At 49.1% G+C, this 16,034-nt stretch overlaps 1 protein-coding gene across 3 annotated transcripts; it reads right to left on the bottom strand.

Annotated features, from left to right (window-relative positions):
• Positions 1 to 5,848: 5,848 nt before the first annotated feature.
• On the bottom strand, positions 5,849 to 13,951 carry LOC148123130 (paired immunoglobulin-like type 2 receptor beta-2). Of its 3 annotated transcripts, none has more exons than XM_087903467.1 (5): positions 13,488 to 13,951; positions 12,775 to 13,176; positions 7,504 to 7,693; positions 6,721 to 6,751; positions 5,849 to 6,194 (listed from the first exon to the last, which is right to left on the bottom strand). In XM_087903467.1, the coding sequence occupies exons 1-4, from the start codon at positions 13,921 to 13,923 to the stop codon at positions 6,739 to 6,741; spliced, it is 1,041 nt and encodes a 346-aa protein (XP_087759593.1). In that variant the 5' UTR covers positions 13,924 to 13,951; the 3' UTR covers positions 5,849 to 6,194; positions 6,721 to 6,738. The 3 variants fall into 3 exon arrangements, with proteins under 3 accessions (XP_087759593.1, XP_087759594.1, XP_087759591.1); XM_087903468.1 differs by having other exon boundaries at positions 6,694 to 6,751; positions 7,504 to 7,690; positions 13,488 to 13,944; XM_087903465.1 differs by having other exon boundaries at positions 6,694 to 6,751; positions 13,488 to 13,943.
• Between the last annotated feature and the right edge of the window lie 2,083 nt (positions 13,952 to 16,034).

Below are 16,034 nucleotides of genomic sequence, written 5' to 3'. Positions count from 1 at the left end.
TGTGGTGTCCTTAGGGCTGGTTCTGTGGAGGATCTTCCCACCCTTCCTCATGACAAGGTTCCATCAGTTCCCTGAAGGGTATGAAGATGTGGTTGTACCAGAGGAAATGGCATCATTCTCCCTGAGTGACATGTGCAGTGGTGACTTCCCATTCCCTTAGATCTCCTGGCACTGACTGCTTCTCCATGCTTCTCTGCAGGAGGCTATGCAGCTGACTCTGTCATGTCTGCTTTCTCTGCCTTCCTCACAGTCCCCTTGGTCCTCTGATCCCTTGACCTGAGCTCTCACGGTCATGGACCTCATTCTCATGGCCTCACTGCCAGCTGCACATGGATGCACTTCTGTATCCATCCATCCTGTCCTTGGAGATGCAGAGCACAGAACCTCAGGGATGATTTAGGGCCAAATGGACCATCAGTCAGGATAGGGGACTGGCCTATTGTACCTGTCAGAAAGTCTCCCCTTATTAGATGGGGTATCATGTAGCCTAGGCAGGGCCTTGAACTTGTTATGTAGCCAAGATGTATGACTTTGAACTCCTACAGAACCTCCTCTCTGCCCTCCGTGTGCTGTGTGACAGGTGTGCCCCTTCTCCCTACTGGAGATAGAACCTAGCTGTGCTTGCCAGGCAGGTAAGCACTCCACCAGTTGAACCTTGTCCTTAGCCTTAGTGGGTCTGAGAGGGGGCCCTCTTGGTCATGAGCGCTAACCTCCAGTTCATCTGGCCTTGCTCTACAGTCTAGGGTCCGTAGGTGAAGGTCATTCGATGGCTAAGTCTCTCAAGGAGGGGCTGGGCCCCATGAGGCTGCATTATGTCAGCTGCTGGTTTCCAGCATTTTATACAGCAGGCTCTGATTGGTTCTTCAGGAGCCCAGCTTCCTCTTGAGTTCAGCCTCACTGCTGCCACCTGCTGGCCCCTCAATCCCAAGTCATGGGCTCTGTTGTTTCAAGTCCTGGACTCAGTAGATTGCCATAGGGACCCTGCTGTGGGATGACTTCTGTCCAGGATGCTGTAATCTGTCTCCTGCAGTGAGAACCATTTTTCCCCAAGAACAGTGACAGAGCCCTGCAGCCATGATGTTTTCTCAGGGCAGGGGCACTTTCTGTAGAAGAGCAGCCTGGGGCTATGGGGTGCACACATGGGGCTTTTGTGTACATGTGACCCTGGGAAGCGACAGACTGCAGTGTTAGAACCTGGCTGCTGCTCAGGCTGAAAATTGAGTGTTCTCTTCCTCCTACAATAAATAAGTAAATATAATTTTAAAAATTAAGGTGGCCTTGGTGGCACATGACTTCTTTCTAGCATATGGGAGGCAGAGGACATCTGTTGGCTTGAATCTAACCTGGTCTGTATATTGAGTTCCAGCCAGGATTGCATAGTGAAACCTTGTCCCAACACAACAAACAAAAACACAACAGAACCACCCAAACCAGATTGATAAAAAAAAAAATAAGAAAGGAATAAACAAAACAAACAAATAAGCAAAACCAACTAACAAAACAAAATGTCCAGGTCCACGGTGTCTGGAGTAGTAAAGCCCGATGTTGCTTTCTAGCCTTCACATGCATGAGCATAAACTTACATGCGTGTGCATGAGTGTGTGCACACACACACTCTCACACACACAGTCATGCAAGGCACCTCTCACAGTTGATCATCCAACACCTGTCGACCGAGTCCTCATCCTGAGTAAACACGGCCAAAGCAAGGTTGTGAGCAACAGTGAAGCACAGAGTCCCCAGTTCCTGCAGGACCTTGTGAAAGAATCATGGGTAACAGCAACACAGTGTCCAGGCCAGGTCTCAGTGCTCCCAGTGCGTGGGACTGCAGTTACTTCTGCTACTGAGGAGAGGCAAGGATCAGAAGACAGAGCAGCCAGGACATGAAAATTAGGACATTTTTTCTGAAGAACCTTTGGGCTCATGTGGAGAGGTGACAACAGGGGAGGGAGAAAGGATTTGGAGCCTGAGGTGACATCAAGAGAACAGGGAAGTCAGAGGCATCAAACCAGAGCCAGGGTGGCTCACCATGGGTGATGGGCAGTTGGGTTCCATCAGTCGACCACCAAGCCTACAAGCCTTCTGTTGTGTTTACAGAAATATGTGGTCTAGTCCTTCTCCTGTAGTCCAGGATTCTAGGGCTCCAGATGTCTGAGCAGATGCAGCATCCAAGCTTCACTTCCAGGCTTCATCTGGCCTTGCCCCACTGTCTGGGTTCTGTGGGTAAAAGGTCACCCAATTGCAGAGTCTCTAGGAGTGATTGATCACTTTAGGCCTGACATATGTCAGCTGCTGGACCCCAGAATTATTTTTTATTTTTATTTATTTATTTATATTTTGTTTCTGAGACAGGGTTTCTCTGTAGCTTTGGTGCATGTCTTGGAATTTGCTCTGTAGACCAGGCTGCCTTTGAAAATACAGAGATCCACCTGCTTCCCTAGTCCTGGGACTAAATGTATGTACCACCACTGCCTGGGTAACCCCAGCATTTTTATACAACAGGTTCTGGTTGGGTCTGTAGGTGCTCACCTCACTGCTGCCACCTGCTGGCCCTTGAATCCCAAGTCATGGGCTCTGTTCAGTTTCAAGTCCTGGATTCAGCTGGATCACCACAGGGACCCTGCTGTGGGATGGTTTCTGTCCAGGATGCTGTAATCAATCTCCTGCAGTGACAGCCATGTGTCCCCCTACAGTAGTGACTGGACCCTGCAGCCATGATGCTTTCACAGGGGAGGGGCACTTTCTGGGGAAGAGCAGCCTGGGGCTGTGTGTGCACACGTGTGGCTTTTCCATAATATGACCATGGGGAGTGACAGACTGCAGTGTTAGAACATGGCTGCTGTTCAGACTGTAGCACAAGTGTGCCCTGCACTCACAGAATAAATAAGTGTAACTTTAAAAGTTAAAATTTAAAATGGGCTAGACATGGTGGTCCATTCCTTTAATTCCAGCTTTGGGGAGGCAGAGTGGATCTCAGTGAGCTTGAGTCTATCCTGGTCTATATATCAAGTTCCAGGCCAGCAATGGCTATATAGATTTTATTTCATAAAGGCCAAAACAAACAAACAAACAAACAAACAAACAAACAAACAAACAAATCCAAGGTGGAATGTGTCCGGAGTAGTAACGCCTCAGTTTGTCTGCTGGACTCTACATAAGTCAGCACACACGTGCACACATGTGCACCTGAATACAGAGAGACATGTCACGCAGGGAGACATTCATAGCTGATGTGTCCCACATGTCTAACCAATCCTCATCCTGGGTAAACATCGCTTCTCCAGGCCAGTCTTGTGACTTTCAGACTCCAGTTCCTGATCGTGTTTCCAGCATTCAGACACTGATGTTATACCCAGCTGTTTTTTTCCCATGACAGGGATGGCAGAGAATAGACTGAACCCTTCCTATTTCCATATGACCCTTCCAATTCCAGAAACTTCCATCAAATAACACAGTGAAGGGCAGATTGGCCCTGCCCCAGCAGACAACTCATAGATGAGAAGTGCCATCTGTCAACCCATCTGTCACACCAGCCATTCTCCCACTCCTTGAAATCTTTACCCCAGTGACAACTAATTCAACCCAGAAGGAACCCAGAGTAGCTGCCCAGACTGGGTCCTGAGAGAGTTGAGGGGATGCTAGAGAGAGGGTGGAGGATGATGACCCGTGGTGTAGACAGGACACTCAGGCTGCACTAGAACGTCACAGTAGCACAGATGCCCTGTCCCCATCTGAACCCTCTTTTCTCCCCATGATGACATCAACATCTGTCATTTGCTGCCCAACCTCAGTGTGAGCACCTCCCTGCACCCCTGTAGAGGGGAGTCCCAAGAAGAGACTCTATACTGTGTCCTAAAATCTAGTGAGTGACCACATTAGCCACATACTCCTCTGGAGGAAGTCTCCCAAATTCTGCAGATAGCCAAGGCAGAGGAAGGAACTCACAAGTCACTGAGTTTGAGGTCACAGAAACTGAGAAACTCTCAATTTCCTCTTCAACTTTCTATATAGCTGAAACAAAACTATCAATCGTCACAAAATTTATTTCAGTGAATCTAAAGGAAAACTGGTCACATCTTCAAGTTCTCTGTCTCCAACCAAAGTGAAGTAATGGATGACCTGCCTCCATGACCTCTCTGCTGTTTGAAGTTTTGGTTAGCTTTGGTTTGTTGGTTTCAAAACAGAGTCTCATGTAGTCTAGACTGGATTCAGACTCTGTAGGTACTAATGATAGCTTCCAATTCGTAATCTTGCTACCTCTATTGTCAGTCATTGGGATTACAGGCTTATGCCAACATGCCCGGATTCCTCTAGTACTTATTGTTACTGAATGGCTCTGTCTGGGGAACACAAACCCTAAAGAGTGGTAGCCCGGCTAGACCCCATCTCTGCTCCCATTGGAACATCGTGTTCCCTACACCCTGAGGGAATTTTATGTTAATGAGGTTGAGAATGCTGGTTCTGTGTAAGCCTTTGCTGTGGGCCCCTTTACTGTTCCTCCTTTTTGAACAAGGGAGAAAGTTATATGGCAAGTAACAAGACCATTGGAGTAACATCTATGAAGCCCCTTCTCTGTGCCCAGCTGCCTGGACGGAGGTGATAGTGAATTAACCATACTGTAGATGACTGGGCAGATGGTCATCATGGCAGCCTGCTTGTGTGACCCCCTCAGGGATGCTCGGAGGAGACACCACCCCAGATGCCAGGATCACTGTGATCACAGCTGAGGCTGAGTTCAGCCTCAGAGACTTGGATCCAGTGACACCACAGCAGACATCTCACAGCTGTCCCAGGGGACTCTACTTTACTCATGAGAAGCCTTGGCAACTTCTCCATCCCTTGTAGCTTCAGCTAGTACCATGGGGATGGGACAGTTTTCCAATGACTCAGCAAAGGCCCCTGATTGATACAGATTCGAGTCTTGTCATTGATGGAATAAGAGCTGCATCTATGCAGGACTGTGATTGGTGGATCTGAATCGTGCATGCCTGTCTTAGAGTTTCTATTGCTGTCAAGAGACACCATGAGCATGGTAACTCTTATAAAGAAAATAATTAATTTGGAGTGGCTTACAGTTTCAGATGTTTAGTACTTTATCTTCATGGTGGGACATGGGAGCATGCAGGCAGACTTGGTGCTGGAGAAGCAGTTGAGAGTTATCCATCTGAATTCGCAGGCAAAAGGAAGTGAACTGTATCTACCCTGAGCGTAGACTGAGAATAGGAGAATTGAGAGACCACCTCCGCAATGACACACTTCCTCCAACAAGGCCACACCTTCTCCAACAAAGCTATGCCTCCTAATAGTGCCACTCCTTATGGACATATGGGAGCCAACTACAGCCACACTGCCAATGCCCATGCACCACCTCTGGCTGTGAAAGTAGCCTGGATTTCATCCTTAATGGTCAGTGTGGATGCTGTCATTATGTCCCAGCATGCTCTTTGGTAGAAGCTGACCCACTTACTATCAAACTTTAAGACAGACTGGACTTGGGAAGGAAGTCTTGTCCTAGGGGAGACCCCAGAGGTCAGAACATTCACATTGCAGGAAATAAAGAAAGTGGGTGTATGTAGATGGGCCTGTGAGGAAAGGAAACTCAGCATGGGACCTAAGCAAGCCATGGTCTGTCACCTGAGGAGGGTCATGGAGGGGCCTAGGGCTGTGGCTGTGATGTCAGTGTCCAGGACAGAACGGGAGAGAGGAACAGGGTTCTCATGCAGTGGTTCTCAGTGTGGACCTTGTTACCTGCTTCTCTCTGTGTCTCTGCTCCTGGACACAATCTGCTACTCTCTAAGGTCTCATGTCTGTGTGTTGGGCTGCATTAAGAGAGACATGAGATCATGTCTTGGGACTAGGATATTTATTAAAAATGTTATTAATTCCATGGACAGATAGGAAACAGCAGAGATGGAATCTCAGGGCCAGAGACAGACAGATTGACTGGGTTCTGAGGAAAGGAAGTCAGAGTGCACATGGCAGAAGTGGGGTTCTCTTCTTGTACCTGTCCATGGACAGATGTTTCACAGCACAGGCCTGCAGCTATGATTTCTGATACCAGGCCGTAGTCAGGGAGGTGGTGAGATGCAGGATGTGTGGCCACCACCCCCTGTTTTGATGAAAACTCACCACCCTGGTGAGCAATGCTGCCTCCTGGAGTTCTGTTAGCTGGGGACTAACAGACAGTGTTGGTCCTAAGAAGGAGAGGACAGATTTCCATAGTCAGTTTTCTACTTGCCCCACTCTGTTCCCCCAAATGGACGCAGGTCTTTGGGCTCGACTGCAGACACCGCTCACTGAGCTCTCTCTCTACTCCTCATTTTTATGTTGTCCATTAATATGCAATTTTCAAACCCTTCATTTAAAGTAAATTTGGAAAATGTTATGACCATGATTTATCCCCTTGGAGAATCCACATTTTTTCTTTCTTTCTTTTTTTTTTTGACATGGCGTCTTATTGGCCTGGAACTCAGCAATTGTGCTAGACTAGCTGGACAGACAGCTCCACGAATCTGGCTGTCACTTGCTTGTCCAGACTGGGATTACGTATTTCTATATTTTCCCTGGTTTACAATGTGGGTGATCTCAGAGACTCAGGTCCTCCTGCCCGTGTGCAAGGCTTTTCTAACTCAATCATCTCCTTAGATCCCTTGCATGTCTCTCATAAAAAAACTACCTGAAGCAGCCCCTCACCTGCTCCTTGGAATAACAGCCGCTCACCTGGCTGGGGTGTCAGCTTTAGTCTGCTGGCCTGTAGGAGAAGAACCAGTGTCAGTGTGGCAGCCATGCTGAACCTCTGTCTGCCTCTCAATTGTCCTCTGTGTTCAGACAACATTCGGGGCCCAGAGAAGCGAACAGCTCTGCAGCAGCCATTCAGGGACAGGTCTGAGAGTCCCCAGGACCTGAGGTCAGTCCTCAGCTGTCCTTCACAGCACAGCCAATCAGAGGACAACTCTCCTTTCCACTGCCCCTTGTTCATGTTCTTCTCCCTTTCCTTCCTTCCCCTGCCTTGAACTCTGTCCCTTCCCTGCTCTCCCTGCTCTGCACTCACCAGGCCTCCCTTTTGTCTCCCTGGAACCTGGCTCCCTGGCTTCCCTGTGAGTGCAGCTGCTGCCCCCTGCAGATTCAGTCTCAGGGTTCGAATCCCAGTCAGACTTCTGCTGCCTCCCAGACTGCTGCTCTCCACCTCTCTGCTGCTCTTCTTCTCCATTGCAGGGCTGAGCCCTTCTGAAAACCAGGGCCTGCATGTTCAAGTCTGTGTTTCTGGACTTTCCATTACACTCCACTATCTGCTCATCTCTGCTCCTGTCCTGTAGTCTTCTTACCACGGATTTAAGTCAGTTCTGAATCTGGTCCACACTTTGCTTTTGTTTTATGTGTGTCAAGATCTTGTGGAAGTCAGGTTGACCATCAACTTTCTATGTACATATACCTATCTCCATGTCCCACTGCTGAGAAAACTCAGAGGTAAGCTCAGGTGAGGCCCTGGCCTGGACCACTCACCTTTTCTTCCACCAGAGGAAGATCAGCATCACATAGACGGGGGTTATGAGCACAGCCGTGGCCACCACCACCCCAATAATGGCTCCGAGGTTCACAAGAGAAGGATTCCTCTTGCTCTCTGTGTTCTCCAGTCCAGCTGTGGTGACTGCAGAGGTGACGATGGAGGGGCTCTGCATGGTGGTGCTGACTGCTGGGGAGAGATGAGGAGTGAGCAGATCCTCCCTGGATGAGGAGGGATGGGGGAGTGTCACATCTTGTCTCCTCTGTGGGAGGTGGGATGGGGAGCAGCTGTTAGAAGTTCACAGAGGGGAACACATGCTGAAGGCTGAGACTCTGGGAGAGCAAGCTCAGTGCACACCCTCCACCTGTCCTGGCTGTGTGTCCTCAGTTTTACTTTTAGTCACAGATAATTAAGTCAGAAAGACAGTTGTTTTGGTCATAAATGCATGGAACAAGCAGATGTCTCAGTCTGTATTGTGATTGTTCTCAGGAACTTTAGACCCCGAATTGATCCCTAGAATCCATCTCACGAGCCTGGTGAGCTGGACATGGTCTTTAATCTTCTTCCTAAAGGCAGAGGCAGGCAGATCTATGTGAGTTAAAGCAAGCCTGTCTATATATATTTAGTTCCACACCAAACAGAGTTGAATGAGTTGTGTTCCAGTAAAAGGAGGTGGTGACAGGCATGTCCCTGGGGCTCACTGGTTAGCCAGCCTAGACTACTTGGCAAACCTGAAGCTAGTGAGAATCCCTGTCTCAGAAAATAAGGGAACGGCTCCTGAATTTTTCTTCTAGCTTCAAATGAATATGAAGAATTGTCAAAGATTACATATATACATACACACACACACACAGACACACACACACTCTCACACCTGAATTAACAGACTCACATGATCACACACACAAAGTACACCAAATGTATAACAGAAAATATATGATTTTGATCATAGGTGTCCAGCTCAGTACAGGACAGCATACATTCATCTGCCCTGCAATCCCCACTAAGGTTAATTTCCACATTTATCTATTTGGAAACAGTAGACCAACAGCTCCAATCTTGTGGTTGCTATCCCCACAGTGGTAGCATATAAGATCACATGCAGTCAGATATTTACAGTACGATTCATAACAGTAGCAAAATTATACTTATGAAGCAGCAATAAAAATAATGGGGGGGGGTTCACCACTACATGAGGAACTGTATTAAAGGGTGTCTCCATTAAGAAGGTTGAGAATCAGTGCTCTTGATCCAAGAAGCAACTCTTTTCTCTCCCTTCTCTGAGTCCTGGCAGCTGCGGTTAGACATTACATCAGGTCAACATGACAGCTGTAGAGACTGCACAAGAACTGTGCTGTGGGCGTCCTGTCACAGGTTGGCTTTAATCCAGTCAACAGCCACTGCTGCACGTGGTGACACAGGCCTTTATCTCAGCACTTGGGAGACAGTGGTAGGCAGATTTCTGTGAGTTCCAGAATAACCAGAGCTACTTGGTGAGACCCTTTCTTATAAAAATCAAAACACCATAATATATATAAACCAGAGGTACAGAGCAAGGTTGTGGTCATCAAGGAAGCATACAGAATTCCAAGTTCCTGCAGGACCATTCAAAGGGTGCAGGGGTAACAGCAACATAGAGTTCCAATCAGTGTTCCCAGTGCTGGGCCTGCAGTTACTTCTGCTTCAGAGGAGAGGCAGGAATCAGAAGACAGAGCAGCCACATCATGAAAATGGGGGCATTAGTTCCCAAGATCCTTGGGGCTTGTGTGGAAGAGGTGAGGGCAAGAGGGCAAGGAAGGGAGAGGAGAGTTGGAAATGGAAACCCTAAAAGGGAGTTGTAGGGAGAATTCCCATGGATTTACACCTGGTTGACTTCAGAGTGTTAACACCTCCCCTTAATCTGCCTTTCTTAACTGCTACAGTTTGCCCCCTGTCCCCTCTATGTGATCCTTGCCTGAGAATTTTCTGCAGGTGCAAAGCCTATGCAAATTTGGTTGAAGCAGTGCTCAGAACACCTCAGGTATTTTTCATCTGAGGATTTGGGCAGCTTAGCTGAGAGGTGTTGGGGTGCAGAATTCAACTTGCTAAAAGGTGTAAGTTGGAGAACACTAAAACGGCCCTCCGTACACTACAGTGGTTCAATCTGAAGACAGGGAACCCCTGCAGCTAAAAGGGCTAGATTCATCCTTGAGGTGCCTTATCTCCTGATTTCCTCAACCAGAGAGTAGGTAGGGAGAAGTGAGGAATGTGTTCTGGGAAGTTAGGATGGGATTCATGAAACTGTGGTGACAATGTCAATTTACAGTTGGATTGTAGGACACCAGGAACATCCAGTGGGCACCTACTGCTTGTTCTGGCCTTAGGTTGGAGCTGTGTGGAGATGCTCCATACGGGGACTAACTGAAGCCCTGACACAGAACCGAGTGAGTCAGCTACATCCTGGAGAAGTCAGTCCACCTTGAGTCACGGGGAAGGGGAAAGTGACCTGGACTGCAGTGTTAGTTTGGACAGAAAGGGGGTGAACTAGAGGGAACACCCATGCTGAGATCTAGAGTGTGGTGGGGTTCCATCTGACCATGGGATGACAGACAACTCAGAGGAGACAGCAAAGACTGTCACAACCACAATGGAAAGATCCTGTGTCAGAGCCAAGGAAAAGGAACATGAAACCAAGGTCAGAATTGTGGAGCCTGAGGTGACATCTAGGGGACAAGGAAGCCAGAGGCATCAAAGCCTGAGCCAGCGTGGCTCACTAGGAGTGATGGTGAGTTGGGTCCCATCGATCTACTGAAAACCCTACATGCATTTTGTCATTTTCAGATGAACTCAGCTGAAGTACACTGTCTGGTCCTTCTCTTTCAAGTCCAGGATTCTGAGGACTCCGTATGTCTTAGGCTGTGTCCAGTACAGGACGAGTCGGTCCTTGAAATGCTCATGGATGTAACCCGAGGAAGAGTTGTAGATCAATTCCCCATGGTAGTGCTTCCATCTCCAGAGAATCCTCATCTGTGGATCCTTTGCCAACTCCCAGGGGAAGTAGAAGGTGAAGGGGATCTCGATGGAGCCGCCCTGGACACCAGAGACGTGTGGGGTTGATCAAATCCATAAAGCTTTTCTCTGTTGAATCCTGCTAAGTTCCCTGAGAAGGATGGAGAGAATCTGAAGCCACTTCAGGAGATGGAATGGACAACCCAGAGTTTCCTGAGAATCCATAGGCAGGTGTGGGACACAGCAGAGAACTGTCCCTATGTCCCACTGTCCCATATGGGACAGAACAGACGGGGAAAGGTTGGGTGGACCATCTCTGAGGATGAGCTTTCTCTCGGGGCACAGAGGAAAGCCTGGCTCCTAGAGCAGTCACCTGTCCACATGCCAGCCGGCTCTTCCCAGCCCCACTCCACCCTCCTATGATTAAGTCCCCAGTAGTGAGGTTCCCACTATTTATCATTAATTTTACATTTTAAAAACAATGGGCAGAAATATTCAGGTAATGAATTAATTTTAAAAATACAGATGAAAGAACCCACAGTGGCCGCGAGGTGTAACTCAATGGCAGAGCCCTGGTCTAGAATGCATGTGGCCTAGGGGACTATCTGAATTCCTGCTAAAGAAGAAACCATGGTGTGTCTGATTGAAGCAGAGACGGGCATGGCTGCCTTAAATTTGAGATTTCTACCAAGCACTGACAGATTATCTTGAGGGCCAAGAGATATTAGGAAAGGAGGAAGAGGGAGAAGGCTGAGAAGAACAGAAATCTCAGAAAAGGATGTTTAGGGAAACGTGTAAGAGGCACAGAAAACACAGATGTAAGGTAGCCTGGCCAGCTCTAGGTGTGGACTTTATCCTGAGCCAGCACAGGGGTTAAGATGAGGAGTGGATGGCCAGGGAGAGGCAGGTGGGTCTAACCTGGAGGTGATAAACCCATTTATCACTGCATCCTGAGAACTGGCAATGCAATTAATAATTGATTATTATATGGCTGTTAATTTTATATTTTAATTTCTAAATATTTATTCTTATTAAAATTTTGCAAAACAATGGTGTCTGAGTGTGTGTGTGTGTGTGCCAGAGATTAACCTTAGTTGTTCCTTCCTCAGATATCATACCCATTATTTGTAATTGAGGCCATGTGAACACCTGTAACCGCAACACCATGGGAGATGGGGACAAGAGGATCAATGCAGCTTCATAGCCTTCAGCCTGGCCCAGAACAGTGAGCTCCAGGTTCAGTGAGAGACCCTGCCTCAAGGGAATAAAGTCGGTCTTACCAGAGGAGGATTCCCAGTGCCGCACTCTGGTCTTCCTAAGCTAAAAAGGGAAATATGTGTACACACACACAGACACACAGACACAGACACACACACACACAGACACACACACACAAGTGTGTGCACACAAACATACACACACACACGTATGCTTGCACTATATATCCACACTCTACAAAATCAAGATAGGAGGAGGCGAACAGTAGAGTGAACTCCAGCAGAGACCATGTGTCTATAGTTGAGAGACGCTTGGAGGTAAAGGGTCTTTGTGGGGTCTGTTGGTCACCAGCATGATTTTGGGCAGGGATTGAATTCTGCTGGTCTCTGCATCTCCCTGTATAATGACCACGAGAGTGCCCAACAGTGGTGACAGGTGGCAGAGGTAACACCCACACGGTGACTAGGCTGGGTCTGAGTGTACTCTGTGTGGAAACTGAAGTCACAGCTGCCACAGAGGAGGTGAAGCAACCAGAAGACCTGATCATGGTGATAACGTGAGGGAGACGAGGAAACTGAGGGAGAGGAAAAAGAAACTGGGGCAGGAGAGGTGAGGGATGTGTCTTAGATACAGGTGAGGTACGGGGACCCAGAAGAGGAGGGGTATACATGGTGACCTGAAGGCACCTTTGGTGGAAGGCATGAGATGTGGTGTAAACTGGGAATTAACAGAGACCCTGGCACAGCACCCACACCCACATGGATTTCAGGCAACAAGGGCAGGGGTGGGCAGGGCAGTAGTGTCGTTGGGAGAAAGGAGCAGGAGACTGGGCATCTGGGAAGAGCTGAGGCCCGGGAGTGGGGTGGGATCTGAGGGCACAGTGAGGGGGCAGCTCAGGGAGAGCAGCTAAGGTTTGTGGATGGTTTGGGGAAGAGGAAGGAGGAAGATGGCAGAGCTCTGAGGAGAAGACAGAACACACGAGAGGAATCTGTGGGAAAGATCAGAAGTGTAGGATCTCTAGTGACATGTATGGTACAAGGAAGTCAGGGCCACCAGGGACTGACCTGGGATGTGTTCTCCTTGACTGATGGTGAGTTGGGTCCCTTCGATCGACTGAAAAACCTCCCTGCGCTTTGTTGTTTTCAGACTAACTCGGCAGAAGTACACAGTCTGATCCTTCTCTTTAAAGTCCAGGATTTTGAGGACTCCGGATGTCTGAGGCTGTGTCCAGTTCAGGACAAGCCGGTCCTTGAAATGCTCATGGATGAAACCCGAGGAAGAACTGTAGATCAATTCCCCAAAGAAGTTCTTCCATCTCCAGAGAATCATCATCTGTGGGTCTGGTGCCAACTCCCAGGGGAAGTAGAAGGTGAAGGGGATCTCGATGGAGCCGCCCTGGACACCAAAGATGTGTGGTTTTTGGTCAAACCCATATGGTCTTTCTCTGTTGGATCCTGCTGAGTTCCCTGAGAAGGATGGGGAGAATCTGAAGCCACTTCAGGGGATGGAATGGACAACCCAGAGCTTCCTGAGCCGTCATCCATAGGCAGGTGTGGGACACACGGGAGGACTCTCCCTATGTCCCACTGTTACATATGGGACAGGACAGACGGGGAAAGGTTGGGCTGCACCAACTCTGAGGATGAGCTTTCTCTTGGGGCACAGAGGGCAGACTGGCTCCTAGAGCAGTCACCTCTCCACATACCAGCCGACTCTTCCCAGCCCCACTCACCCCTCCTGTGGTTAAGTCCCCAGTAGTGAGGTTCCCACCACTTACCAGCTTGCAGGCAGGCTGCTGGCAGCAGCAGAAGCAGGAACCAAGCCATGTCCAGAATCCCTCCAAGAAATGAGATTAGCAGAGCCATCGGGAAGGAGAGGAGGCCCCGTGGAGGGATCCTCGGGTGCTCAAAAGTCAGGAGAGAATTAGAGTAAAGTGACCCACATGCCTTGGGCCTTGTCATGTGGAAGACTGAGTGGGGGCAGGACCTCCCCATCTCCACCTCCTTGTGGCCAACAACTTCCTTTATCATTCTGCCTTCTTCTTTCCCATGTTGCAGAAGATCCTTCCTTGTGGTCACTGAGAAGATGACTGAGTCCTTGAGCCCAGCCCCCATTTTTGGCTGGTAGAAACAGCCTTGACCTCTGCATGCTGGGCTCTCTTCTCTTCCACCCTGACCTCCTGTCTCATCCAGTCTTTCCCATTCCCTATGCATCCTGTAGTCACTGTTTCCTGAGCTCCTGATTTTCTCCAGTCCTGCCCTCATCTCCGTCTGTTTCTCACTGTGTTTCCTCTCAAGCTGGTTGTCTGTGTCTTTCTCTCTAATGATCATAGGTAAAGAAGTGGTCAGTTTCTGCTCACTTCAGACACAATGAGAAAGGAGGTGATGAGGAAACACATTCAGTCCCCAGCCCTAGTATGGTGACCCCACCTTCATCTGCTCTTAGACCTCTTGATCCCCTCAGGGACGCCTCACAGCGCCCCAAGAAAACCAGTGCCCAATGGACACTCTCACCGTGACTGCTCTCTGCTGCCGAGTCTGTTCCTTCCCTGGGCTTCCTGGGTGACCGTCTCCCTTGCCTCGACTGTGACTCCCAAGCTTCTCTAGCTTCTGAAGGAGCCTTTCTGCCTCCCACCAACCTTAACACACACTCATAAGCAGAATCCAAGGATCAGAGAAGCCCTGGCACATGTCACATGACTGGACCAGGACAGGTGACTAGACTTCAGTCCCATTGAGCTCTTGCACTGCTCCAGTCCACACTGACTTCCAGCTGCCTGCTAGGTGCAGCCTCTGAACTCCCCTCAAAGGCCACGAATCTGGTGCTGGGCTCCCGGAAGTCTGTTACCACAAAACATTTGAATGATTCCCTCTAGCTATGTGTGTTCTAGAACCTTCTTTGCATGAGGTGGGAAAGAGGGCTCAGAGCTGCAATGTGTCACTCATGTCACATTGCCTGGGACATCTCTGAGAGTGAACAGAGCTGGACTGTGTTTGGGTATATTTGTGAGTAGTGGGAGCGGGGCTGTGGTGTCCTTAGGGCTGGTTCTGTGGAGGATCTTCCCACCCTTCCTCATGACAAGGTTCCATCAGTTCCCTGAAGGGTATGAAGATGTGGTTGTACCAGAGGAAATGGCATCATTCTCCCTGAGTGACATGTGCAGTGGTGACTTCCCATTCCCTTAGATGTCCTGGCACTGACTGCTTCTCCATGCTTCTCTGCAGGAGGCTATGCAGCTGACTCTGTCATGTCTGCTTTCTCTGCCTTCCTCACAGTCCCCTTGGTCCTCTGATCCCTTGACCTGAGCTTTCATGGTCATGGACCTCATTCTCATGGCCTTACTGCCAGCTGCACATGGATGCACTTCTGTATCCATCCATCCTGTCCTTGGAGATGCAGAGCACAGAACCTCAGGGATGATTTAGGGCCAAATGAACCTTCGGTCAGGAGAGGGGACTGGGCCTCTTGTACCTGTCAGAAAGTCTCCCCTTATTAGATGGGGTATCATGTAGCCTAGGCAGGGCCTTGAACTTGTTATGTAGTCAAGATGTATGACTTTGAACTCCTACAGAACCTCCTCTCTGCCCTCCGTGTGCTGTGTGACAGGTGTGCCCCCTTTTCCCTACTGGAGATAGAACCTAGCTGTGCTTGCCAGGCAGGTAAGCACTCCACCAGTTGAACCTTGTCCTTAGCCTTAGTGGGTCTGAGAGGGGGCCCTCTTGGTCATGAGCGCTAACCTCCAGTTCATCTGGCCTTGCTCTACAGTCAAGGGTCCGTAGGTGAAGGTCATTCGATGGCTAAGTCTCTCAAGGAGGGGCTGGGCCCCATGAGCCTGCATTATGTCAGCTGCTGGTCTCCAGCATTTTTATACAACAGGCTCTGATTGGTTCTTCAGGAGCCCAACTTCCCCTTGAGTTCAGCCTCACTGCTGCCACCTGCTGGCCCCTCAATCCCAAGTCATGGGCTCTGTTGTTTCAAGTCCTGGACTCAGTAGATTGCCATAGGGACCCTGCTGTGGGATGACTTCTGTCCAGGATGCTGTAATCTGTCTCCTGCAGTGAGAACCATTTTTCCCCAAGAACAGTGACAGGGCCCTGCAGCCATGATGTTTTCTCAGGGCAGGGGCACTTTCTGTAGAAGAGCAGCCTGGGGCTATGGGGTGCACACATGGGGCTTTTGTGTACATGTGACCCTGGGAAGCGACAGACTGCAGTGTTAGAACCTGGCTGCTGCTCAGGCTGAAAATTGAGTGTTCTCTTCCTCCTACAATAAATAAGTAAATATAATTTTAAAAATTAAGGTGGCCTTGGTGGCACATGCCTTC

This window comes from Myodes glareolus, chromosome 2 (assembly GCF_982192425.1).
Source record: "Myodes glareolus chromosome 2, mMyoGla1.1, whole genome shotgun sequence".
NCBI lineage: Eukaryota > Metazoa > Chordata > Mammalia > Rodentia > Cricetidae > Myodes > Myodes glareolus.
The sequence above is the reverse complement of the archived record's forward strand: the minus strand, read 5'-3'. Positions and strand labels throughout refer to the sequence as shown.

What these genes read in the sequence shown, in the direction of transcription:
- LOC148123130 (XM_087903467.1), bottom strand. Translation starts at nt 13,923, where the DNA reads ATGCATAGGGAATGGGAAAGACTGGATGAGACAGGAGGTCAGGGTGGA. An exon ending in AGCAGCCTGCCTGCAAGCTG is followed by an intron (nt 13,177 to 13,487) that starts GTAAGTGGTGGG and finishes CATCCTTCTCAG; the next exon opens with GGAACTCAGCAGGATCCAAC. An exon ending in TCAAGGAGAACACATCCCAG is followed by an intron (nt 7,694 to 12,774) that starts GTCAGTCCCTGG and finishes ATCTCTCCCCAG; the next exon opens with CAGTCAGCACCACCATGCAG.